This window comes from Carlito syrichta, unplaced genomic scaffold (genome assembly GCF_000164805.1).
Source record: "Carlito syrichta isolate Samal-C Ts95f unplaced genomic scaffold, Tarsius_syrichta-2.0.1 Scaffold89967, whole genome shotgun sequence".
Classification (NCBI taxonomy): domain Eukaryota; kingdom Metazoa; phylum Chordata; class Mammalia; order Primates; family Tarsiidae; genus Carlito; species Carlito syrichta.
In genome coordinates, this window is record NW_007034063.1 from 142,309 (window position 1) to 170,054 (window position 27,746).

The 27,746-nt window shown below is 49.8% G+C and overlaps 1 protein-coding gene across 1 annotated transcript in view; it reads right to left on the reverse strand.

The window, feature by feature from the left end:
* Nucleotides 1-8,232, reverse strand: part of SIPA1L3 (signal induced proliferation associated 1 like 3) — a 125,380-nt gene extending 117,148 nt beyond the window's left edge. Inside the window, exons 1-2 of the mRNA XM_021712493.1 lie at nucleotides 6,729-8,232; nucleotides 2,180-2,310 (exon numbers count right to left, since the gene is read on the reverse strand). Coding sequence (XP_021568168.1) covers nucleotides 2,180-2,310; nucleotides 6,729-8,232 — 1,635 coding nt within the window. The remainder of the gene's footprint in view (nucleotides 1-2,179; nucleotides 2,311-6,728) is intronic.
* Between the last annotated feature and the right edge of the window lie 19,514 nt (nucleotides 8,233-27,746).

A 27,746-nucleotide genomic window follows, 5' to 3' on the forward strand; every position in this document is an offset into this window, starting at 1 on the left:
CCAGGCGGGTCTCGAACCCGCGGGCTCAGGCAATCCACTCACCTCGGCCTCCCAAAGCGCGGGATTACAGGCTGAGCCACCGAGCCCAGCTTGATTCTACTTTCATTACAAACAAAAACAAAAATGCTGGCACTGAGTTGACTGAGCTCCTAACTCATGATTGGGCCCAATGTGAGTCTCAGCTGAGTTAGCTGAATCCCAGAGTAGCCAAGTGCCTTGTCCGGAGCGCTGGCAGACACCCTGCCCTCCCACTCAGTGCCAGGAGGCTTGGGCAAGTCCCTTAACCTCTCTGTGCCTTTTTTGTCATATATAAATAAGGACAACAGTGCCTTCACAGAATTATGATGAAATATAAACGAGTTAATATACGTAAAGGCCATAGTACAATGCAGTGAAAACAGCGATTGTAATAGGTCTATTTATTAGTCCATGACTCCACCAGCAATTGCCCAAACGCCCTGATGCAGTCGGATGCAGTGTGAGCTGTCACCTCATATTCTGTTCTGATGCTTGTCTGGCCAGAAAGATGAGCAGAGAGAGGAGGGGCTGGGAGACAGAGGCTGGTGACCACCTGTGGTCTGGGGCATATGGTTTTGGGGACGTCTCTCCTTGGCTGCCACGAAGCCTCCATGTCCTCCCATTCCCCCTCAGTGGGAAGGTCTTGGTCAGGGGATGGAGCGAGGGCCCTCGAGGCAGCATCTGCTAGCCTGGATGAGGTCCAGGACTTGGCTGGTCCCAACCCCAAAGTAACCGGCAGCAGCATCTTACTGTGTTTTCAGGCCTGGGCAAAAGCCAGGCCCACAGGGCCAGCCAGGGCAATGCAGGGCTGAGGGAAACCTGTGTGGAAGGGCCTGTCTAGCTGATGAGTGTCCCTCTTCTGGAAAGGTCTTCCTTTGTTGAGTCTTTTGGAAGTCCCTTTCATTTTTGTTTGCCTGGTTCCCCTTTTCTGCTGGGGACTTGCCCTGCCTCCTCCTCCAGGTGGTTCTGACAGAACTGTTAATCACAGAACTCCACCACAGTCCTATAAGCCTTGCCCCTGGACCCAGGGTGGAGCACATGTCCTAGATGTGCCCAGTTCCTCTATCACCCCTGAGCAGAGTGACTAGCCCAGGGTGTGAGTTTGTGATCCAATCAGAGCCAGAGTCCTCAGAGATTCAGCAAATAAACAAAAGTCTGCTCCTTCTGGAAGAGAGGGTATAAAGACACATTAGATTTGAGCAGCCAGGCCAGGCCTGGTTCATGCCTATAGTCCCAGTATGTTAGAAGGCTGAGGTGGGAGGATCGCTTGAGGCCAGGGGTTTGAGACCAGCCTGGGCAACATAGCGAGAGCTCATCTCTTAAAAAAAAAATTTTTTTTTTGAGTGGCCAGTCTCCATCTTCCCATAACCTGGAAAGAGCCCGATGGTAGCAGAATAGAATGACATTCAAAATGCAGAAAGCAGCCAGAGTCAGAGCTGAGAAATAAAGAAGCAGAGATCTGTGACTTCATTTGCATCTGGGTCTAGCCATGCCTGAAGCTTGCCCTATCCCTGGATTTGCAGATACACGAACCAATGAATTCTATTTCTGGCTTAAGCAAGTTAGCAATAGATTTCTGTCACTAACAATTTAGAGTCCTAATAAAGCACGGGTGCCCCAACAGGCCTTTTCCCCTAGCCACAGCTGACATTTAATCCAGGGCAAGACCTCTAGCCAGGACAATGGGATTTCTCTACTCAGAATGGAAAGTGACACATTGGGAGTACTAGCTGCAGATCAGCATAACAGCATTGCTTGAGGTTAAGACTCTTCAATTCCTGCCTTGCCAGATGCTTTGCCTTAATTCTTCTATTATGCAGGACGCTTCATTATCCTGAAGTGATCCCTTACCTCCCCCTTTATTTCTTATGCTAACTAGAGCTAATCTCTTGCAAATAGATTTTACAATCTTGGGCTATGAAGTCACAAACACTGGATTCAAATCCTGGCCTGGCTGCTATTCAAGTCATTCAATATCTCTGAGTCTTCATTTCCTCCTCTGCAAAGTGGGGAGACTAACAGGATGGCTCTCCTGCGGTGCTGGGAGGATTACGGGAGGCAGAGTAGGGGAAGCACTTGCCCCCCCGGAACCTGACTTAGACAAGGGCTATGAGAGGTGAGTGGCTATTACTTATGTAACGACGACAGTGATGAGGCCTACCTCTCGGGTCCGGAAGATGATCCTGTACTGGTACTGAGGTCCATGGTCCTTGTGGTCTTCCAGCTTTTCCCGCTTGATGCTCACAGCCACTGGCCCCAGCTTCTCATCCACACCAAAGTAATTGGCATGTTCTGAGAAGGAAGAGCAGGTGAGTTCAGGGTCAGTTGTCTGGGAGAGACAGTCCAGTACCACAGCAGGCCTGCTGGTGAGGTGACAGGCAGGCTCTAGTGGGGCCCGTGGAATGCTGGTCACACAAACCTCAGGCCTGGTCACAGCCACACTCAGTGGAGAAACCGTAAGAGGTAAAAGCCCACCTTACGGGGCTGCCTCTGCCAAGTCACAGGACTTTTCTGAGCCTCAGTGCTCTCATCTGAGAAAAGGGGGCCTTGACGCCGCCCACACTTTAGAGAGCTGAAGCGAGGGTGAAATGAAGGTACAAATAGAAAATGCTTAGTACGGTACGTCATGTAATATACCCAGCATCATTTTGGTGATTAATCCTGCGTGTGCAAGTGGTTCACCTAGTTTAGCTGTCCATGAAGAAGTGCCCTTGTGAAGTGGTAAAGACTCGAGTCTAGAGAGCCTCCTGCAGGCACAAATCTGGGCTCTGCCATTCCTCAGGTGTACGGCCCAAGCGAAGTCAGCATTCTCAAGAGAAACATGGGCTTAGGATGGGTCCACCCCTCAGCACAACTGTGCCAGGAACACAGTAAGCACATGGTGAGTGCTGGCCATCACCAGCCCAGGGCATGATGTTTCTTGATCTAGGTCACTTAAACACTGCCCCTTTTCCCTTAGGGTGACAGGGTCTTTATTAAGTCAGGGAGCAGATCTCCTGCTCTCTCCTTTAAATGACGGCTGCCTCCCCTTTAAAAAAAACAAAAGCAAAACAAAAACAAAACAACATGCTTAGAACCTTCCAGGCAAACAGTGATCCTTGAAGTATAGTCCCTGCATCTCATGCTGGTGGTGGTATCCCCCCAGCAGTCCGTCTCGTGTCCACAAAGCCAGCATCTGCTCATCGCCAGAAATTCAAACAATGCTGCAAGTGTGCCCACCCAGTGTGCTCGAATAACTGATGGTTCCTGTTCTCAGGAGATAGTCCTGGCAAACCAAAGGCAAAATACTGTGTGCTCATTAACAGACCCAATCAGAGCAGCAACTCCAGTAAGTTAAAAAACCTCTTCAACTAGTCAGAAAACAGAATAGATACTGTACTTCACAGACAGCAGTTCATTCCAGAAGCAGTTACAGAAGTTCTTTTTCCACCAATGCATACCTCGCACCTGGCAAAGCCCAGCATACAGTAGGCACTCAATGCACATTGGCCAGTGACTGATTTATTTATATGTACCTTGACTAAGATTCTTTGCCTGACCAAACTCTAGTTAGGCTTCTGAACCGTCTCCTAGGTCCAACTGTGCACTTCCTTATAAAATCCAGTTTTAACAAAGAACGCTGCTAAGTCAGTTTAGCAAGACCCGCCATTCTCAATATCCAAATGTCCTCAGTATCTGATCAGGCCACTTACTCATCTTCCTCATCCCCAGGTGATGCCTAATCACCCTGGCCTCCTGCTGGGCTGGTGCAGTCAGAATCCCCTTGAACCCTGACGGTTCCTCTTGATAACTTTCCATCCACTGATCCCCACATGGCCCCTTGGCAATACGTTCTCACGTGCCCAGGGTATATGCAGTTGAGCCCAATCTCTCTCCCTTTCTGCCACACCATGTTGTAGTGGTCCCAATACCTATGGTGATGGTCCTAAATGAAGTCTTCCTTACTGTGCTTTAACAAATGTTACTGAACAATTTTTTTTAACAGCTTCCAGAGCTGCAAAGAAACCATTAAAAAAAAAAGAAAAAAAGAAAAAAGCTCCATGATGAGTATTTCCTACCTGCCTGACAAAGAACTAAGTATTTTATCTTATTTGATCCTTATTTGATCCACATTCCTTTCATGTAAGTATTTCTATGTGTGGGTTGAAAAGCATGTGTTGCTGGCTCAGTACAAAAGTAATATATATATAAATGTAAAATCAAGCTTTTATTAGGTTATTCTAATCCGCTATATCCTTGCTTTTTGTCCACAAGATCTGTCAGTTTCAGAGAGAGAATCTGTCAGTGTCTCCTACTATAGTAGTGGGTTTGTCCACTTTACTTTGTTGCCTTATCAGTATTTTTATCCATATATCACAAAACAGGTGGCCGGGTATACAAAGGTTCACAGCTACCAGGACTTCTTGGTCAATTTTTAAAAATCAACACGAAATGGTCTTCTCAGTTCCCCTAAAAAGTGCTTTTGGCCTCTCCATCTATTTTGTGGGATAGAGATGTTGCCTTACTAGGTTTCTCCCGGTAAGCCACTGTCTGGAACTTTTTTCATCTCTTTATTTTCAATTTCTGTGCCATTTTGTTTGGTGCATGTGATGTGACTACAGTCATCTTGTCATTTGAGGACGGTCTGAGGGGTGAAGTGTGTTACCTAGTTGATGAGCTATGGAACAGATGACCTATTCCCAGGGCTGTCTGACTATATTGGAACTCCAGAGATTGTACTGAGTCCTATGGGATGACCTAATTGACATTTGTTATGTTTGACTGGGACACTGCTTTGAAAAAATGTTTTAACTGGTTGCTGTGAAGTACTAGCTGCCTACCTACTATGCATTTTCCTTTTTAAGAAAAACTCTCTATCTTTTGGGGAAAAAAGACTTAGTTACATTTCCCAGCCTTCTTGCAGAGAGGAATGGCCAATAAGCAGAAGTGGTTGGATGGGGCTTCTGAGAAAGTTTTTTTTGGAATCGAAGTCTCACTCTGTCGCCCAGGCTGGAGTGCAGTGGCATGCTCAAGGCCACGCCGGTATTGACTTCCTGGGCTCAGGTGATCCTTCTGCTTCAGCCTTCAAGTGGCTGGAACTACAGGCATGGACTAACCATGCCCAGCTAATTTTTGATTTATTATAGAGATAAGGTCTCACCACGTTGCCAAGGCTGGTCTCGAACCCGTGGGCTCAGGCAATCCTCTCACCTCCGCCACCCAAAGTGCTGGGATTACAGGCGTGAGCCACTGCACCTGGGTCTGAGAAAGCTCTCTCTAATGGGGCTGACTTGACAGGAAATCTGCTTATCTGCTCTTACCTTTTCCTCTTTTTCCCTACCTGGAAAGATGGATGTGATGACTGGAACTCCAACAGCAATCTTGGCCCGGGTGGAGAGGGGGTTGGAGCATGCTGAGGGTGCTGACCTCTAGATTTCTTTACATGAGACACACTTCTATGTTTGTTCAAGCCTGTTATTAGCAGTTATAAGCAATCCTGAATTGGTACAGCAACCAGCATTGAACAATTGGGAAACTCCACATGAAAAAAAGCCGATTCTCAGAAGAATCCTCAACAACCAGGAAGACTGGCAACACTGGGGTTGTCTGCATTTCTTGCATGACAACAGGCGGCTGAGTTGAACTGCCTAGTTCCTCCAGCACACTTCACTTCTGTAGCTTCCTGTCTGTCCTTGTGGCTGCCTGGGTTTGCGGGCTCTGCCCTGTGCTGCAAGGCCTTCTGGGAGTGCCCACCTGACATGCATGAAGTCCATCTCTCCCTGGTATTAACATATGAAGACCCTCCAAACAGCTCCTCCTTCAGAATGGATCTCGAACCTGCCTGCAAGGTTCCCTCCACCCCTGGGCTCCCATCTTAGACTTGCCTGCATCTCCTGCCTGGACTGCCGAGGCAGCCTCACCCCCTGTCTGTTCCCCACATGCAGCCATGATCAGGGAGGCATAAACACAGGCATCAGGTCAGGGCCCCCACCCCGCTCAGAGCTCTCCTGCAGACCCATCTCACACAGGGCACAAACGAGCATCCTCACTGTGGCCCACAGCATCCCACTCCAGCTGCCCTTGTCCCCCGTCCCCCGTCTCAGCTCCTTTCCACACTCTCCCTCTGTCATTCTGCCCCAGTGGCCCTGGCCTCCTGACTGTTGCTCCGAGGTTCCCAGAGTTCTACACTTGCTGTTCTGTGCTGGAAACACCATCTGCATTCTCCACACGGCTCCCCCCGCAAACCTCTTCCGCTCAGGACTCAAGGGGCACCTACTGCAAAGCCCTCCTGACCATGACCTACTGGAAGTTGCAGCCCAGTACTCCATCTCCCTTCTCCCAGTACTTAGCATCTGGCGACGCCTTATGTGTTTTTCGTATTTCTCTTGTGTTATTGTTTGTCTTACCCACTAAAACATTAAATGCTAAGAAGAGAGAATTTTTGTCTTTAGCTGGCCAGTACCATATCCCCAGGTTCTAGAAAGTATCTGGCACATGGCGGTACCCAGCCCATATTAGCTAAGTGCTCATCTGTTGCCCCACGTAGATCAGGGTGTATGGGGTGCTGGCGAGTGTCAGACACTCGGCTCCCTGCAGCCTCACAGCCCTCTAGAAGGCAGCTCTCCACTCCTACTGCACCCTCATTGCCAGAGCAGGGCCTGCGGGAGGGAGAAGGAATGAGTAGCAGGCCTCTTGGGACGAGCTGCAGCCGCCCAACCACCCAGCATCACCTTTGCCCACGAAGTAGTCCTGGTAGTAGCGGGCGCCCAGGTCCACGTGCTCGATGCTGTACTGCCGGGGCCGACTCTGCGTCCTCTGCTGCTCCTTGGGCACCTCCAGCACCGAGATGCTGGCGTTGGTGCGGTAAGCGCTCAGGGCTGGCTCCACCAGGCGGCCCTCGCCCCCGCTCGGGGAGCCCACCGAAGCCCGGGAGAAGCTCACGTCGCGCTCACACTCGCCCCCGATCTCGTTGCGGAAGTGCGGGCAGCTGAGCAGCAGATCGTTGCTGTTGTCGTCGCCGAGGTCCTGCTCCAGGTTCTCCTTGCAGTTCAGATCCTCCGTGCTGGCGAAGGCCGGGTCCAGGCCCCCCAGGCCGTGGGTCCGGGACGCCGTGAGGGAGGCCATGGCCGAGGCGGCCGAGGCGCCCGTGGTGGTGTTCCGTCGCTGGGCCACGGACACCCTGTTGGCAGCCGCCTCATTGAGGTCAAACAGCATGCTCTGCACGTCAAAGTGGGCGAAGCTCTTCTGACAGATCCACGGCCTGCTGGCTTCTGGGGGGCTCCGGCCCTCTTCAGCCTCCCCGGGGGGCCGCCCAGCCTCGCCATCCGCTTTACTGCTCCTCAGCTTCCGGAAGATGGACGAGTCCACGGTGTCCCCACTGCCAAGGCCCCGCACGGGTTTCTTCCGGGTCTTCTCCTTCTCCTTCATGGGCTGCAGTGGTAGCAGATTGTCCTTGGCGGGCTGCCCATTGCGGGGGTCTCCCTTGGCTCCACTGCCACCCCCCATGAGGTGTGGGCCAGGATCTGCCTGGAGGAGCTCGGTGAGGGTCTGGGAGCCCCGGGCCTCAGGCTGCTCGCTGCGGAACTCGTTGAGAATGTCAAAGAAGCTCTGCTCAGGTACACCCTGCACGTCGATGGAGGAGGTGCTCCCATACTCACGGAACAGGGGCAAAGCTCCCGGGTGCCTGGGCCCCCGGGGCTCCCCGGGGTCCTCGACATCACACTCACTGAGGGTAATCTCACTGCTGCTGCGGTGCCGCAGGGGCAGGAAGGCCCTGCCAGGGGACCGCGGCCACCCATCCTGGAATTCCACGTCTTTGGACCTTCTTCTGGAGAGTCGGTGGAAGGCTTTGGACCCCGAGGCCAGGGTGCTGGTGGGGGGCTGGCCATTCTGGATGCTCCTCACGGAATGGGCCGCTTTGGGGACCTTGGTGCCATCTGTGTCCTGGGAGGGGCTTGGGTTGCTTTGCTCTCTCAGGGTCTCCCGTTTGGGCGGCCAGTCCGCCACTCTGGCACGCACGCCCATCTTGGGCATTGCCGGGGTGGTGGGGCTGGGGCGGGTGGTGGCGGTGGCCGGGCTCTCACCAAGAGGCTGGGACATACTGCCATTCTGGGCCCAGAATCCCATGGGAGCATAGTCTCCTGTGTGTGGCCCAGGGAGGACGTCAGACCCCCTGGCTCCACAGCTGGCTGCCAGGTCCACACCATCGCTGGGAAGGGGCCGATAGGTGGTCATAGTCCACGGGCACTGGAGTGCTGCTGGCACTGGCCCCTGTAAGCTGTGGTGTAACTCTAGGGGGTCCCCTGGCCCTCAGCCATTGTTCAGGGCCGCCAGTCCCAGGATGAAGGATGCCGGCCCCTGAAACCTAACGGGAAGGTTGTGAGCTTGTGGAGTCCAGTTCTCCACCATCGCTGTGCACAGCTGAGCCAGGACAACCTGAGGAGGCGGGCGCTGTCCCAGGGACTCCAGAATGAGCGACTCAGCAGGGCAGAGAAGGCAGCAGTTGTGCGTAATGGCTGGCAGGCGGCAAGGGTGTCTTCCCCGCCATGCTGGAAGGGGAGAAAAGGAGAATGTGAGACGTGATGAACATGTTATGCTTCCAGAAAATGAGAACTGTAATTTGCTTTTGAACAGCTTTACTCATTAAAAAAGCCAAACTTTTTATCGTGGAAATTTGCAAACAGACTCAAAAGGAGAGGAGACTACAGTGAGCCACCCCACCAGCTCCAACAACCTTTCACTATTTCCATTCCTGTTTCACTCAGTCGACATCTTTTTGTTGTTGTTTTTGACAAAATATTTTAGAGTAAATCCTCGACATCAGGTCACTTCATCCATAAATACTTTAGCTTGTATCTCTGGCAGATAAGGTCTTCAAAAAAATAACCAAGATACCATTATCATGCCCATGTAAAAATAAGAGGAACTTTCAGATATCATACCACATCCTGCGAGCATTACACCCCACCCCGCAGTGTCTTACAGGACCCAAACAAGATCCATACTCTGCTTAGGTAGATAGCTTTCTTAAGTCCCTCTATTCTAGAAAGGCCACCTTCCACCTTCTTAATTATTTTGATGCTATTTACTTCTTGAAGGAAAGCGGCCACCTGTTCTATAGAGTTCTCCCCTTTTGGATCCCTGTGGTGCCATCGAATATGCTCCTCATGGAATGGGCCACCTTGGGGACCTTTGTGAACTGGTGGCTTCACGTGGAGGCTGTTCTGTTGTCTCTCAACCCACCTGCTCCACCAGAGAGTGTGTGAAAATGGCATATGAGTCAAAAAGAACACCAGTGGATCTCAGGGAGGGAAGCCCCAGACGGAATGTTTCTAGAAACCTATGTAATTAACAGATACTATGAACTGGTAAGCAGAGCCTACAATATCTTTGCTGAGATCTCCCCAGGGATGCTTTACTGCATTAAAACAAAACCCAAACTCCTTCCACAGTCCACAGGTCCCACAGGATCTGTCCCCTGACAGTTCCTCTGATGCCTCTCTCCATCCCTGCCTAAGCTCTGATCACTGTCCTTTTCTGTTCTTCTGACATATCAAGCCTCATCCAGCATACTTGGATACGCTTCCTCAGTTCTCCACTGGGCTAGTTCCTTCCCATGATGTCAACACTTCAATGAAGACTTCCCAACCACTCTAGGGAGACAGAGAAGTTCTGTCTCCTAAATCTCCCATTCTACTTTCTATTTTTCTTAGCATTTGTTCATTATCTGTTTGCTGACTGTCTCCACTGCTCCAATGTCAGCTCCAGGGTGGCAGGGATGTCTATGTTGTTCATGGATGCATCCCCAGTGCTTAGAACAGTGACCAGGACACTCATTCACTATTTAGTATACAAATGAGCAAACAGATGCCTCTTCCTAATCTGAGGTTTAAACACATCCTGAGTGGCAGGGCTCTGGGGAAGGACGTTCATGCTTCTGTCCAGCAGGGACCCTGTCGCTACCTTGAACTTCTAGAAGATGAAAGTCCTGCTGGAGAGGAAGGGGAAAGTGGGTCACCGTCTGTGATGAAACCTGTTGACTGCCCAGCAGCCATGGTCCTTTCCTCCTGCCAACAGAACTGATTTTGTTCAGGGCAGTTAGAGTGCTGGGCTGAGCACCTGGCTCAAGGTGACCCAGAACTTTCCTTTCCTTGGGAATCTAGAGCTGAACATGGCCATTTTGGTTGACAGCTGTTGGTGCTTCCCATGCAAGGAAATGGAATGCCTTCTCTCTCTCTCTCTCTCTCTCTGTGTGTGTATGTGTGTGTGTGTGTGTGTCTAGGGAGCATTTCCTAACTTGTGCCCAGAGGTAGAAAGTGAACTGGCAGAGAGAGACCACGAGGGAAGCAGGAAGCAGACCCACGGAGAAAAACAGTGAAGGGAGTCTACAGTCTCTGAGAAAGTCAGAACCTGAAGGTTGCAGGGGATGGGGGGCAAGAGGTACCCCTTCCCAGTGGCTCTCAAGCACAGGAACAATCCTGAAGACGTCATTGTAGGGTGGCAGTACAGGGGATGGACCACAGAGGGAGGAGGAAACTGGGAAGCCCATAGGGATGGGCTGCTTAAGGGAGAGAGGAGAGAGGCTGGGAGGAGCTGGTGCTGACTGGAAACATCTTCTGAAGAGGCAAGTGGGCCTCAGCTCTGGCCGCTAACTGAGTCTTGTCAGAAGGTGGAGACCAGGTTGTCTGTTTCTTCAAAAGAAATCAGAAATCTAGAATTGTATGCAATACACCCCAATTTGAAAAGCAAAAATAACAGCAACAGCAAACTATCACACAGAGATAATCTCCAGAAGAATTTTCAAGAAACTGCTAATAGTGATTTTCTCTGGGAAGGAGAACTGCACGCCTGTCCCCATCACCCTCAGGCCCTTCCTCTGCTTCATTCTTCTCCTTAGCACTTACTTATTTCTCTTATTTACTACTAGGCCACCAAATCATGAGAATGTGAACCACTGTTATAACCCCAGTATCAAAATGGGAGTTGGAAGAAGGGGAGGGAGGAGTGTTACTTTTCACTCTATACCACTGATTTCCTTTTGTATTACCTGCATGCATTTTTAGTCAATAAATAAACACAACTGACATTTGAACAACGTAGGGGTTGGGGCACCAACCAACACCCGCTATAATCCTGTGCAGCTGATTCATGCATAACTTTTGACCCCTCCAAAACTACTAATAGCATACTATTGACCAGAAACCTTACTGATTACATAACCAGTCAAATAACACATATTTTATAGGTTATATATGTTATTTACTGTGTTCTTACAAAGAGGTAAGCTAGAAAAAAGGCTAATAAGAAAATCAGGGCCGGGCTCATTGGCTCAGTCTGTAGTCCTAATACTTTGGGAGGCCGAGGCGAGTGGATTGCCTGAACCTGAGGGTTCGAGACCCGCCTGGGCAACTTGGTGAGACCTCATCTCTACAATAAATCAAAAATTAGCTGGGTGTGGTAGTGCACCCCTGTAGTTCCAGCTACTTGGAAGGCTGAGGCAGAAGGATCGCAGGAGCCCAGTAGGGTGAGGCTGTGGTGACCGGGAGCATGCCACTACACTCCAGCCAGGGCAATGCAGTGAGACTCCAACTCAAAAAAAAAAAAAAAAAAAAAGAAAGAAAAAGAAAAAGAAAATCAGGCCTGGAGCAGTGGTTCACACCTGTAATCCCAGCACTTTGGGAGGCTAAGCTGGGAGGAACCCTTGAGGCCAGGAGTTCAAGACCAATCTGGACAACAAAGCAAGATCCTGTCTCTACAAAATAAAAAAACATAAGAGAATCACAGAGAAGATAAAATGTATTCTCACTATTCATTAAGTGGAAGTGGATTATCAGAAAGGTCTTCATCCTCACTGTCTTCATGCCGAGGAGGAGGAAGTGGGGGTTGGTCCTGTTGTCTCAGGAGTGGCAGAGGTAGAAGAGGGCGGAAGGGAAGGCACACGCGGTGTACAGGAAAATTCTGTGGTTTCTATCGGACTTTTTGCTTTTTCACTTCCCTCAAAGTGTTTCTATATCGTATCAATCCTTCTTCTTCCACTGTTTGCTTTAGTTTCAGTGCTCTTATCACAGAAGGGTCCACGTCGTAAAAGAAGTCAAAAGCAGTCTTGAATAACCGGAACCCTTCTGCCAGATGGTCTAATGTCAGTTTGTTTTCTGGCACTGCTGCTTCTGCATTTTCTTGCTCATCGACTGGCACTGGTTTGGAAGCATCATCTCCATCAAGCCATCTTCTGTTAACTCCTCTAGTATAGGATCTATTAGTTCCTGAATTTCTGCAAGATCCACATTATGAACCCCTTCACACCATCTTTTTCACCATATCCACAGCCTCTTTCATGATTTCCTCGATGGGCTCTGCTGTAAAGCTGCTGGTTTGCAAATCCTGTGAAGTCGTTCACAATATCCAGACGGTTTTCTCCAGCAGGAATTTGTTGCTCTGGGCTTGATGGCTCTCATGGCTTTTCTACAACGATGATGGCATTTTCAGCGGTGTAACCCTTCCAGGCTTTCATGTTCTCTCCCTCTTCCCGATGTTCTCCTCTACAGCTTTGACAGTTCCTTCCATAGAGTACCAGAGTTTTAAAGGACCTTATGATCCCTGGGGACCTAGAGGCTGAGTTAGAGATGTTGTGTTTGGGAGAGAGTAGACCACTTGGAAACTCTCTGCGTTGAGCTCATAGGGTTCTGGTGGCCAGGGGCATTGTCCAATATCAAAAGAACTTAAAAGGCAGCCCATTACTGGCAAGGCACTTCCTGACTTCAGGGGCAAGACATCAGCGGAACCAACACAGAAAAGGGGTTCTCCTTGTCCAGGTCTTCTTGTTTTATAACCAAAAGACTGGCAGCTGGTGGTTCTTTTCCCTGCAAGCCTGGGTAACCGGTTAGCAGCCTTATAGATAAAGGCAGTCCTGATCATAAACCTTGCTGCATTTGCACAAAACAAACCTGTTCAGAAAGATATCCCCTCTCCTCTGATTTTTTTTTTTTTTTTTTTTTTTGACAAAAAGAAAAGTCTCACACTGTCGCCCAAGCTGGAGTGCAGTAGCGTGCTCACAGCCACTGCAGTCTCGACCTGCTAGGCTCTGGCAATCCTTCTGCCTCAGTCTTCCAAGTAGCTGGAACTACACGCACGCACTACCACGCTCGGCTAATTTTTGATTCATTGTAGAGATGAGGTCTTGCCAAGGTGCCCAGGCTGGTCTTGAATCCCTGGGCTCAGGCAATCCTCTCCTCCATCTCCCAAAGTGCTGGGATTACAGATGTGAGACACCATGCCCAGTTTCTCTGATTTTCGTAAATGATGTCTGGGAACTTGTCTGCTGCCTCTTGGATAACAGAACTGACCTCTGTTATCTTGACACTTTTTATTTTGAAAGCAGGATTTATTGAGAGGACAGAAAAGCTCCCACAGTGGGAGGGGACCTGGAGAGGTTGCCCTATCTTGACATTTTTTAAAGTCAAATCTTTCTTTCTAAAATTATCAAACCATCCTTTGCTGACATTAAATTCTCCAGGTTGAGAGCCTTCACCTTCCTTTTGCTTTAAATTGCCATTTAATGACTTAGCGTTTCCTTGAATCATACTACAGTCTATAGAAACGCTTTTCTTATAGCAATCCTGCACCCACATAAAAGTTGCATTTTCAATACAAGATACAAACATATTTTGAAAAAGGGCAAGGTTTTTGTGCCTACCGACATAGGTGCAATGATAGCTTCAAGAATTTCCTTGTCATTTTCAACAACCGTCTTTGTGCTGGACTTTATCTTGAAATGGCAGGCAACCCCTAGCTGCAGACCTCCATCTATGGTACATATCAAGCAATTCAGTTTTTTCTTATAAAGTTATGACTTATCTCTACTTCTTGGGACAACTTCCAACATCACCAGTGGTACTCTATATGGGTCCCAAGGAGTTATTCATGGTTTACAGTACTGAACTAAACACAATGAAAAATATGTGAGGACCTCTAGGGATCACTTTTTACTGCAATATGCAATTTACTGGAGTGACAGACTGTTCACACGGAGATGATTAGTGTCACACAGGGCGTTTTAAATAGATACTTGCAACACTTGAGCTCACCACAATAGCAACAGGAGGTGGCTACAAAATTATTATAGTACAATATGTACTACAGTTAATTTTATGCAGTTATGATTTAATTCTGTATCTTTTTTTTTGAGTTGGAGTCTCACTCTGTCCCCCAGACTGGAGAGCAGTGGCCTCTCCCGGCCACCGCAGCCTCGACCTGCTGGGCTCCGGCAATCCTTCCGCCTCAGCTTTCCAAGTAGCTGGAACTACAGGAGCACACTACCACACCTGGGATTACAGGCTGAGCCACTGAGCCTGGCTTTAATTCTGTATCTTTATGTTTATATTTTCCTGTATTGTAAGTATGCGCATTAATTTTGATACATTTTAACTTTTTTTTTTTTTTTGAGTTGGAGTCTCACTCTGTCACCCAGACTGGAGTGCAGCGGCCACTCCCGGTCACTGCAGCCTCGACCTGCTGGGCCTCCAGCGATCCTCCCGCCTCAGCCTTCCAAGTAGCTGGAACTACACACACGCGCTACCACGCCCGGCTAATTTTTTATTCATTGTAGAGATGAGGTCTTGCCAAGTTGCCCAGGTGGGTCTTGAACCCGCGGGCTCAGGCAATCCACTCACCTCAGCCTCCCAAAGGCACGGGATTACATGCTGAGCCACCGAGCCCGGCTACATTTTAACTTTTTTTAATAGATCTGTATATATTTTGTGGGAGTATATGATAAAACACCAGTATCTACATATATTTTATGTATTCATGATATACCTACCTTTAATTTTTTCTTTTTCTTTTTTTTTTTTGAGTTAGAGTTCTGAGCCACCGAGCCCGGCTTAATTTTTTCAATATTTCTAGGCTATACAGTGTGTCCGTGAGTTCTTTTTTTTTTTTTGAGTTAGAGTCTTACTCTGTCGCTCAGACTGGAGTGCAGTGGCTGCTCCCGGCCACCGCAGCCTCGACCTACTGGGCTCCGGCGATCCTTCCACCTCAGCCTTCCAAGTAGCCGGAACGACAGGCGTGCGCTACCACGCCTGGCTGATTTTTTGATTTATTGTAGAGATGAGGTCTCGCTGCCCAGGTGGGTCTCGAACCCGCGGGTTCAGGCAATCCACTCACCTCAGCTTCCCAAAGGCACGGGATTACAGGCTGAGCCACTGAGCCCGGCTCTGTGAGTTCTTTTCAAATTGTTCCAAGTGCCCCCCAAAATTTCCAATATATTTATTGGAAAAAAATCCACATACAAGCAGACCCATGCTGTTTGAATCCATGTTGTTCAAGGGTCAACTTTACTTCTGAAGAATACTGCCTCACTGGAGCCCAGCAGGATGAGGGTGTGGTGGGCTGTGATCATGCTACTGCACTCCAGCCTGGGTGACAGAGTGAGACTCTGAGTCAAAAACAACAAAAAGTCAACAAAAAGCGAGTCCACAAGATAAGCACGTGAGCCAGATCTGGGCAGGAGCTTCTGGTTTGCAACCTCTGGTGACTGGTCAGTGCTGTAGTCTTGCCAGAGAAAACTGAAATGACTTCATTCACGATCTGTTTACTGTCGCCACCACCCGCTGCCAGTTCCAGAATGGCAGGAGGATGCTTGCTCTGCGAGTCTGAGCCCAGGCCTGCACTCTGTAGGATACAGGATCCCAGATCAAGCTGGGGTGGTGGCTTGGCTGAGGGCTCTGCCCACACTCGACAGCCCCTTCTGTGTTGTGGCCCTGTCTTCAGGTCAGCCTGGGCAGAGCAGGAAGGAGGATTAGTCCTTTGAGGCCAGATTTAGGCTAGTTGGGAGAACCAGTGGCCCAGATGCGACCCCGACTTGCTTATGCAAGCACCTCCTGACAGATGGGCTTTGCTGATGGCATTTGTCTCCAGCTCAGTCAGAAACCCTCAATCCGTTTTGCTCCCTTCTGTGAACACACACAGATGTTCTCACAGACCCCGATCTCTTTGCACAAATCCCTTCTCCAAGCAGGTGCAGCTGTCTTCCTGTGACATTCAGAGGCTGAGTGGCACCCACAGACTCCCTGGGGTTCAGGGACTGATGCATACCAATCTCCTTCCAGCTGTCTGCTATCGAGCCAACTTCCTGATGGGGAACCCCCATTATGAGAGCAGCATGTACACCAAGAATCAGATCTGAGCTCAAATCCTGGTGCACCATGGATGGGTTATGAATATAATGACTGTTTCAATCTGTAAAATGGGGATAATACCATTGACCTCATAGGCACTGGAGTTACTACCACTCTGTCATGTTTATCTTTGGCAGGAGTTCTTCCCCCTCCAATTACAGAAGCATGCCCGGGGTGGGCAAAGACACTTAGCCAGCCCCAGTGTCCTCTCCCAGGGCCCTGTGTGAGGTTCATAAGAGCATATGAGGTCAGATGCAGTGGGCTATGCCTGAAATCTTAGCACTATGGGAGGTCAAGGTGGGAGGATTGCTTTGAGACTAGGAGTCCAAGACCATCTTGGGCAACACAACAAGCCCTCGTTTCAAAAAAAATTAGCCCGGTGTGGTGACACACCTGTAGTCCCAGCTATTCCAGAGGCTCAGGTGGGAGGATCACCTGAGCCCAGGTGGTCAAGGTTGTGGTGAACTGTGATTGTGCCACTGTACACCAGGCTGGGCGACAGAGCGAGATCCCCAACTCAGAACAAAAAAAAAAACAACACAGAAGGTTGGAAAGTATCCTTGCAGTGGCAGGGATGGTGGACTTGGCTTTTCCTATGGTGTGACTTTTGCTGGAAAGTTTTGGTTCCTTCTCTCCCGGGCTTCTTTGGCTCCTGTCTGTTTTCTAAGATTGCTCCTCTGACTTCCAGTTGATTCTGTTAAGTCCCCAATAAATTCTGATTCTGCCCTGAATTGCCAGGCAAGCCTTCTGCTGCTAGCTCTAAGGACCCTAAATAACACACAGTGTCGTGTGAAGGAAGCAGATGGGGAACTGTAGATGGGAAGAACTAGGGCAGCCTCAGAGACAGCAGCAAAATGAGGAGCAAGTGGCAGTGGGAGTCAGTTGAGATGCATTTGGCTGCAAGTAACTGAATGCCATCCATTGGCAGTTCAGGCAGTGAAGACATTTAATCATCTCGTGTGACCAGGAGGCCACATAGTAGCTCCAGACCTGGTATGGCAACTGGACAGGGATATTAGGCACTTTCTCTCCTATCCCTCTGTGTGCTGACTGACATCTTTGGCTTGTTGCCTCAGAGTCATAAGACAGTGACTACAGCTGTGCTTCTCACTGAACCATGGACAAGGGGGCATGACGGATGACATAAGAGCACTCTTCTTACTTGCCACACTCTAATTAGAATCTTTCCCAGAACATTCTCCTCACCTCAGTCCTTTCTTTTATGTCTCATTGGCTAGAATATGGACATGGCCACTCCATTTTTTTTTGTTTTTTTGTTTTGTTTGAGTTGGAGTCTTACTTTGTTGTTCTTCACCCTGGAGTGTAGTGGCACCATGGATGGGTTATGAATATAATGACTGTTTCAATCTGTAAAATTGACCTGCTGCCTTGACCTGCTGGGCTCAGGCGATCCTTCTGACTCAGCCTTCCAAGTAGCTGGGACTGCATGTATGTGCCACCACACTTAGCTAATTTATTTATTTATTTATAATAATAGAGACATGGTCTCGCCAAGTTGCCCAGGCTGGTCTAGGATCCCTGGGCCCAGGCAATTCTCTTACCTCTGGCTCTCAAAGTGCTGGGATTACAAGCGTGAGCCACTATGCCTGGCCACCACTCCAGTTTTTTTTTTTTTTTTAAAGATGTGGGGAATAATTCAGGATTGGGTATACAAGTGGTCATTGTACAGGTAAAGGTTGGGCCTCCCTTTGGTCCCTACTTTGCCTGATTTGACATCAGGTACCTTTATTGATGTTATGTATACTCTCCCTCCCCTGGCAGTGTCCCATTACTGCCAATCCCTTTCTGATAGTATTATGGTGAACATTCAGGGTCCACTTATGCCATTTTAAAGGAAGCTGGGAAAGACAGAATTTGTGATCATCTCGATTGCCTTTGGGGCACTGGGGACTCATCAGGGTCTGTCAGAAGAACAGTGGGTACCTGCAGGTGTACATGCTCCCAGACTGTCTCTTGCTAAAGGAAATTCTGAGCTGAGAGAATGTTCCTTTATTAAAGGGCCCCAAAAGCCTGGAGGCTAGAACTACAACAAGCAGGCAAGCACCATGGCCTTAGTGTCCTGGATCCAAACACCCTGCTCTGTGAAGACCACAGTGTCTGCCAGAACCTCAGGGCACTGAGAGAATCTGGGGGCTGTAGCCATCCCTCAGTCTCTGCATCAAGCTGAACATAAGGCCAGTCCTGTTCTATTTCCCATCACTGGACATTTTAGTTACATAACAAAACAACAAAAATAATATTTACAACAGCAGCTACTATGAATTAATCTTTCTACAAGCCAGGTCCTTTACTAAGTACTATACATTTGTTAATGGCTATTTGTTAACCCTTACAGCAACTCCATAAGGTAGGTATCATTATTATCTCCATTTTATAGATGAGAAAATTAAGCAGACTAACGAATTAATGTATCCAAGGCCACTTGGCTCTGAAGTGAGAGTTGGGATTTGGCCTAGCTCCTTCATCCCTCAGGTCTGATCATCCTAAGTTCAAGCACCAGCTTTCCCTGCAATCCTGGGCAACATCCTAGACCTCTGTGATGCTCATTTTCCTTGTTGGTGGCACACAGTAAAATACCTTCAACTTCAACCACTCTTCTGAGTTCCAAACTCACTTACCCACCTGCTTACTTGACACGCCACATTTGTATCTCTTGTACAGCTGAACATTCCCCAACTTGAACACTTGATCTCTCCCCACCCACAAAACTCACTCCTTCTCAGGATAGGCAGGATGGGCTGAGCTGCGCTGCGGTAACAAACAACCCCGAATGCTCAGGGGCTTTCACAACAAAGGCTTGTTTCTTGCTCATGTGGCATGTCCAGTGCAGGTTGGCTGACAGTCCTGCTCATGCCAACTTTGCTCCTTTTCACAACCCTCACCTGGGAGCCTGCTGATCTCGGAGGAAAGGGACATGGCTGAAACACGCAACGGCCCTCCAAGCTGTTGCTCAGGAACAACACGTGTACTCCTGCTCACATTTCATTGGCCAAATCAGGTCATACATCCAAGACTGATGTCAACAAGTGGGACACCAGAATATCTGTAACCACAGGAATGCAACTAACCATCTGCTTCCTGTGCATCTCAAGTGAGCCTTCCATCCAATGGAAATGTTGTCACCCCTCACACTTCTCCCTCACTCCACACTCCAACGCACCCCTCCACTCTCATCCTGTTGGCTACCCCCACCACAGCAGAACCAAGTCCATCCTCCCCCACTCCTGTCTGAGCAGCATGACTTCTCCCTGGATGACTACACCTCAGCTGCACCTGCTCTCCCCTGAGGGCCCTTCTCCACACAGCAGGCAGAACAATCTGAGGAAGAAATTCAAAATCATCACCTCAGCCCTGGGTTCCCCTACCACCCTTTCCTTTGCTCTCAGAGCCTGGGCCATAATGCCTTTCTTTCCGTTCTTTCCCCACACCTCCCTGTTGCCTCAGGGCCTTTGCACAAGCAGCTCCTGCTGCCCCTCTCCTTGCCTCTGTAGTTCCTTCTCAAGACTCAGTACAAATGCTACTTTCTCCACATGATATCCCCTTCTCACCAGCCTTGTTTAACCCCCAACCTGAGCATGCTAAAGCACTCTGCACTTCTCCCTGGGAATACCGGCAGTAACGTGTATCATTTACGTCATCCATTGTTTGCTGTCTGTAAGGTTTGGGAGGGCACTGCGTGTGAGAGTCTGAGCCACCGCCTGTATCCCCAGCACAGACCTGACACATCGGCAGCCATTAGTAAACACCTGCTGAGTGAATGGATGGATGACAGTCTCACTCAGGACAGGGAACAGCAGCTCAGTCGGTGCCTGTGAGATGAGGCCAGCAGGGCTTACCCGGTGCCTGAGTGTGTCTGACCTTGCAATGAAGTATATCCAAGAAGCTGAAAATATGCTTGGAGAGGGGGTGGGGTCAGGTGCAGGGGCTGCTCCTTCACGGGTCTGGATTGGGGGTGGGGGAGGATTAGGCCACCCCTGATGTGCACCAGGTGCTTCCCTTTCAAGGAAATGTGATTCACCGCTATGGGGACTCAGTGGGCTGAAGAGTTCTGGATGGCTCAGGGCTGTGGCACCAAGTCTGCGGGTTTCTCTTGGAGGCCAGGTGGAGTGATGATTCCTCTAGACATGTATCCAGTGATTCAGCAGTTTCTGGGTACATACAGTTATTCATTTATCCAGTAAGAACTAGCTAGTCGTTAAAATGCATTCATTCACTCATTCACTCACACAAAAAATACCTACCACATTCTTAGATTCAGTCAAAAAAGCACTAAAAATGTCTTCATTTATTCACCATTTGCTAGGCATGCATCACTCATTCCACAAAAACCAAGCACTTCAAATCCACTCATTTTTGCAGTATGTTTCTTAGGCACCTACTAAGTGTCACTGCTGTGGGTGTTGAAGCTATATCTCTGAGCAGGACACACCATGTTCCTCCTCTCGTGAAAATACTTCCAGTAGAGAAGAGCCAGAGAAATCAGACAGAAAGAGAAGGCAACTTCAAAGGGTGGTCAGCACCATAAAGGAATTAAGTGCCACAGTGTGCCAGGGTGGGACCAAAGGGGTCCAGCGGGGGGGGGGAGCGGTCCGGAAGGTTCATTGGAGGGGCGGTGTTTGACCCATGATCTGCATGGAGGGGGTACCTGACCTGAGGGACAGGGAAGCTCGGAGCAGCAGGGTCTAAGGCCGGATGGGTTGTCCAAGGCAGCGCTTCTCCCCCCCAGCAGCACATCAGAGGCACCTGAGGAGCAATTCAGTGTCTGTCTACACACCACTCCCAGAGGTTACAAATCAGCAGGTCTGGGGTGGGGTCTGGGCCTCAGTTTCTCTTCAAAGCTCTGCACTGATTCTAATGTGTGGCCGGGGCTGAGAATAGAAGCAACTTTAAGAGCAAAGAGGGCCTGCCACCGAGCCCTAAGCAGCTGTAAATCCGAGTCGGTGGGCTCGTGAGGGAAGACAGAACACCAGCTAGAGAAGGTCAGCAGGGCGGCAGGAGAGCAGGGGGTCTGGGAGGACCAAGTGGTCCACAGGGGTGGAGGCCGCTGAGAGGGTCATGTGTAGGGATGCTTATTCTATGAAGGGCACTGGCAACCTTTGCATGAGACATTTCAGGGGACCTTGCTCCAGGGAGCCGCATCCTCACCCCCATCCTTCAGTCCTCCCCATGCTGCCAGTCCCTCCACACCCCAGGCAGAATTCCTCCCTTCTTCCCTCTCTGAGCTCTCAGGGGCCTGCACACCTGACTACAAGATGGATTTCTTTTTTTTTTTTTTTTTTGAGTTGGAGTATCACTCCGTCACCCAGACTGGAGTGCAGTGGCCGCTCCCGGACACTGCTGCCTCGACCTGCTGGGCTCCGGCGATCCTTCTGCTTCAGCCTTCCAGGTAGCTGGAACTACAGGTGCACGCTACCACGCCCAGCTGAGTTTTTTGATTTATTGTAGAGATGAGCTCTCGCCAAGTTGCCCAGGCAGGTCTCGAACCCGCAGGCTTAGGCAATTCACTTACCCCGGCCTCCCAAAGGTGTGGGATTACAGGCTGAGCCACGGAGGCCGGCTACAGGATGGATTTTTAAGCCTCTGAGCACCTTTTGTCCTCCCTAGACTTTGAACAGATGCAAGTCTGGGATGGAGTGGGTTCTAATACATTAGTTATTGAGTGTGGGTGGGAAAGTGGGGAGGGACAATATGGTGAAAATGGAACTAACAATAAGGTTAACGATGTGCCAGTCTCAGGCGCTGGTATGTTGTAATAACTCTAACCAGCAGGGGCTTCCATCATGCCCATTTTACAGATGAGGCAAAGGTTACGTGGAACAGACGGAATTCAAGCCTCAACAGTCTGGCTGCCACTTCACCACTATGCTCTAAACAAAAGATGAGGTAGTTCAAATGAGTGTGTTGTGAGAATATGTAAATGACACAAGTATCTTCAAAATCAATTCATAAGGATGAAATTCTAGGAAGTCAGCAACAAACTAGCAGATTTCAGGTTAAGAATCTGGTTTGTTCCCTCTGTGTCTTACCCTATCTTATTGGAAGTTTGAGCAGATATGAAACCACTTTAGAGCTCCCTCAGGAAACAGGATAGAAGGAAATCTCAGAAATCTCATTAGGAAGTGCCACGGTTAAAGACTCCGTTCCACCGGCTGAAAGAGCAATGAGCAAGGCCTCGACCACGGTGGTGAAAACCTGCCTGTGCATATTTAACACTGAAGAACCCGGAGGACTGTTGTGTCTGTTCTTTTTTTTGTTTTGTTTTTTGAGGTGGAGTCTCTCACTCTGTCACTCAGGCTGGAGGGCAGTGGCATGCTCCCGGCCACCTCAGCCTCGCCCTGCTGGGCTCCTGCAATCCTTCCGCCTCAGCCTTCCAAGTATCTGGAACTACAGGTGTGTGCTACCATGCCCGGCTAATTTTTGATTTATTGTAGAGATGAGGTCTCACCAAGTTGCCTGGGTGGGTCTTGAACAAGCGAGCTCAGGCGATCCTCTCGTCTTGGCCTCCCAAAGTGCTGGGATTACAGGGTGAACCACTGAGTCCGGCCAGGACTGGTGTTTCTAATAGAATCATCTCAAACATTCAGGAGGGGCCCACATTCCTAACCAGAGAGCAAGGGCAGTGCCCACAGGGGCTAGCGAGGCCACTGGCAGCCAGTGCATTCAGACTGGTAAGGCTCTCACATGGCTCAGTGCTCCCGAGTGACCTGTTCTGTTTCTCAGGTTGTAAAAATCAGTACAGTTTTCCCCCTCGAGGGTATAGGAAGAATGAGTTGGAATTGTGCATCCAGATTTGAGGTATGCATTCTATTTATTTTAATCCAGCAATCCCACTTCCAAGAACCCGTCTCTCAGACAGTCACACCAGTGTACGTCAAAACAGGCACATAGTTGTTCAACTGCAGGATTGTGCACACTCCTGTGATACAGGACAGCTGGGTACAGCCCAAATGCCCATAACCAGAGGAGGGTTAAATGAGTCTGGATGCCTCTCCCTGTTCCAGGGAATACAATGCACCCATTTAGAAAGCGAGGTAGAGTCATGTGTAACATATCTTCAGGGGAGGTAACGGCACAGCAGAATGAGCAGAGTTTGCACACCAGGCACGGTGTGAAGTGCTTTAAATGCATGATCCCACATAATCCTCATGACAAACCTGAGAGGGAGAGATTAATACTACCCTCATTTTATTTTTTTATATATTTTTTGAGTTGGAGTCTCACTCTGTCGCCCAGACTAGAGTGCAGTGGCCGCTCCCTGCCACCGCAGCCTCGACCTGCTGGCTCCGGTGATCCTTCCGCCTCAGCCTTCCGAGTAGTTGGAACTACAGGCATGCGCTACCACGTCCAGCTAATTTTTGATTTATTGTAGAGATGAGGTTTCGCCAAGTTGCCCAGGTGGGTCTCGAACCCACGGGCTCAGGCAATCCACTCACCTTGGCCTCCCAAAGTGCTGGGATTACAGGCTGAGCCACCGAGCCTGGCCACTATCCTCGTTTTAAAGCCAATACAACGGAGGCCAGAGAGGTTGAATAACTTGTCCAAATCACCAGCTAGAAAGGGGTGGAGCTTGGATTTGAGCCCCGGCAATTCACCTTGACAGCTTATACTCTTTTACTTCAAGTTGCCTCCAGGAAGGGAAAGAGGCAACTTGCAGAATAGCTTGAACAGTATGAGCCTGTTTGGTTTAAAACCAAAGAAAGAAAGAAAGAGGGGCCTAGCTACTTGAGAGGCTGAGGCAGGAGGATTGCTTCAGCCCAGGAGTTGGAGACCATCTTGGCAACAAAGTGGGACCCCATTTCTAAAAATAAAAAGAACACTCTCTGTGATCCTACAAGGACATACAACTGCACAGGGGAGGAGTGTCTGAGACTGAGATTAAGTTCAAAAGTGAGCATGTGAAGGAAAACGTGAGCAGAATGAAAGCCCCTCCTCAAAAAACTCTTACCTTCTAGAATGTGGAGTCAGAACAGGAGAGACTTGCCAGCTCCAAGGCTGAGTACCAGTCTGGGTGTTCTGCCTAGCTCTGGGACCCTGGAGTCTAGATGATCCTTCCAAATGGCAGATTTCTCTGTGGCCTGGTGACATGCTCCCACCAGAGTCACTGAGGGAAGGACAGTGTACCCCATCTTATGCTCACATGTTCCCAGCAAAACAGCAGCTGTATGCACGCCAAATGCTTAAACTACAATGTCTTCTCCTTTTTTTTTTTGAGTTGGCGTCTCACTCTGTCGCCCAGACTGGAGTGCAGTGGCTGCTCCCGGCCACTGGAGCCTCAACCTGCTGGGCTCCAGCGATCCTTCCGCCTCAGCCTTCCAAGTGGCTGGAACTACAGGCATGCGCCACTATGCCCGGCTAATTTTTTGATTTATTGTAGAGATGAGGTCTCGCCAAGTTGCCCGGGCGGGTCTCGAACCCATGGGCTCAGGCGATCCACTCACCTCAGCCTCCCAAAAGCGCGGGATTACAGGCTGAGCCACCGAGCCCAGCTTTGTTTTTTTTTTTTTTTTTTTGAGAAAGCAGAAATTATTAAGAGAACAGAAAAGCTCCCACAGTGGGAGGGGACCCGAAGGGGTTGTCTTCCTCCTTTGTTTTTATTTTGCTATCAAATATGGTTGAGTTTCCATAAGTTAAATGCTCATATAACTACATGCTTATATAGAGAGAGAAGAAATTTTTTAAAAAAATAAATGAGTCAATACCGTCATAGTTACTTTCCCCACTTATCACCAGATTTGGAGATCTTTCCTGAGGGAGCTACAGCATGATGGATAGAAGCAAAGATTATCCAGGTTCAGTTCCCAGCTCTGCCACTCAACTAGCTAGGCCTTGGGCAGAGGACTTTATGCTCAGTTTTCCCATCTATAAAATGGAAATAACTGCTAAGAAAGTTGTGAGTTACTAAGTATAGAAACTCAGAATGTCCCTGGACAAAGTGGTATACAAGATTAGTTATTACCATTTGTATTTGTTTTTGAAATTCTCAAGCAAACCAAATGAGAACTTGCAATGAACTCCCGTTCTTTGGGGCTTGAGCCTGGCAGCTCAGGGTGATTCACTGTGTACAAGAGAAGGGGTAAGCCCCTCCCTTCCTGGCAGCCCCACAGCCAGGGTCAAGGGGAGAGGCCCCCTCGGAGTCTCTGTGGGGTTGGCTGAGTTAGGTGAGGGTGTCACCACCTCCCCTGAGGCACATGTGGCTCGGGCATCTTGTTCCAATTCTGGGCACAGTGCCACTCACTTCAGATGAGACTCTGAAATGCAAAATTGGAAAGGGATGCTTCCTGAGGCATGGGCACACATGCCAGGCCCACCCAGGAGCTATCCATGTTTGTAGAGTGGGGATGATGTAATAGAGCCAGGCCAGGGGCCTGAAAGGCTGGGGGGAGGGACCTCTTTTGGAGGCAGCCCCACTGAGGAGACTTAACCAGGGGCATACCCACCGCTTCAGTCTGCCCTGAAGGATCTCACTGGTTCAACTCAGGCTCACTGTTCAGCCGCAGGCATGGGTGTGGCTGTCCGGCTTCTTTTCATATTAAAACTTTTTTGGTACACGGCTGCTGCCCTAAGCCTGTTAAGTGTCCCCACTAGTAGCGTGTAGGGTAACACTGGACTCCACAGGGCTGCCAGGACCCTGCTGCTGGGTCTACTCCCATGGACTGCGCCCAGGCCAGGCTGATGGCTACATATGAGGTCTGCTCCCCCTACAGGGTTCACTCCTGTGGCCGGGCCAAGCCTCCTTTAGAAGATGATGTCTTGTCAGCATGGAGCCTGACTTGCAAACTAATCCCAGCTAATTGTCACAGAAACCTGCTAGGATCACATCTGTTGGGCCTGGAGAGTAAATCAATATTTGACAATCTTGATTAAATAGAGTCAGGGAACCCTTGTAAAAGAACATCTGTTAAGGCCCCATTCTTGCCATTCTGCTCTTGGGGGGCCAGGCCTGAGGGTGGCTCCAGCTCTGCTTGTCCTTACCTGAGGGTGACTTTAGGCTGAGGGGGGTGGGGAGCAGCAGTGGGCCCGCCAGGAGGGCCATGGTCAGGAAGACTCCCTCAGGGGGAGGAGAGGGGAGCCAGCTGGACACACGCAGCTGGGCCTTGTTGTCTTGGGTGGCACCCAGCTGCAGCAGTGACCATCCATCATCCCAACTGGCCCTTGACCCAGGGTGCTGAGAACCAGGTACTGCACAGGGCACACAACACAAAGCACTGAGTTCGTGTCTGATTACCCGCTGAGGTGGTATACTGTCTCTCTCACTTCAGAATGGGGAAACCGAGGTCCAGAGAGGGTCCACAAAGAGATGAGAAGCTGGGATCCGAATTTGGGCTGGCAGACTCCAGTGCCTGCCCTTGTGACCACACGTGGACCACGCCATCTGAGAGCACACGTTGCCAAAAATGAGAGCCAAAACTGGCACTCAAGGAGCTGGGAGGCCAGGTTCCCTAAACTACACATGACAGTGGCAGCCCCACTTTATTTATTTATTTTTTTTTATTTTTTTATTTTTTTATTTTTTTTTTTGAGTTGGAGTCTCACTCTGTCGCCCAGACTGGAGTGCAGTGGCCGCTCCCGGCCACCACAATCTCGCCTGCTGGGCTCCGGCGATCCTTCCGCCTCAGCCTTCCAAGTAGCTGGAATTACAGGCATGCGCTACCACGCCCGGTGATTTTTTGATTTATTGTAGAGATGAGGTCTCGCTGCCCAGGCGGGTCTCGAACCCGCGGGCTCAGGCAATCCACTCACCTCAGCCTCCCAAAGGCGCGGGATTACAGGCTGAGCCACCGAGCCCGGCTATTTATTTTTTTTGAGTTGGAGTCTCACTCTGTCGCACAGACTGGAGTGCAGTGGCCACTCCCGGCCAACGCAGCCTCGACCTGCTGGGCTCTGGCGATCCTTCCGCCTCAGCCTTCCGAGCAGCCGGAATTACAGGCATGCGCTACCACGCCCGGCTGATTTTTGATAAATTGTAGAGATGAGGTCTCGCTGCCCAGGTGGGTCTCGAACCCGCGGGCTCAGGCAATCCCCTCACCTCAGCCTCCCAAAGCGCAGGATTACAGGCTGAGCCACTGAGCCCGGCTGTGGCAGCCCCACTTAACAAGTACTGACTCACCCCAGCCCTACTCTTCGCTCCACTTGACAACACACAGAGGCTCAGAGCAGCAAGTCACCTGTCGGAGATCTCTGAGAAGTCAAAGGCAGAAGTGGCACCTGAATCCAGGTAAGTGATCATACCAATGTCGTCTTTAAAAAGCAGGAATACAGCCATGGACACAGTGGATGCTCAGTAAATGCCTGCCTCCCATCCCTGGGTGACCGAGGGCAGAAATAAGGCTCACACTCTGGAGTCTATCACCTGGGATCAAATCCTGGCCCCAACATGTACCAGGGAATCTAACAGTGCCACCTTGTCAGACTGCTCTGGATCCAGAGAGAAGACCCCCATAAGGCCCTCCCCACAGTAAAGGACACATGACATGACCTCAGTACATCCTGACAACAACACACTCATGGAGGTGAGGGCTGGGGAGCAGCAGTTCAACCCCCAAATGCCTGCAG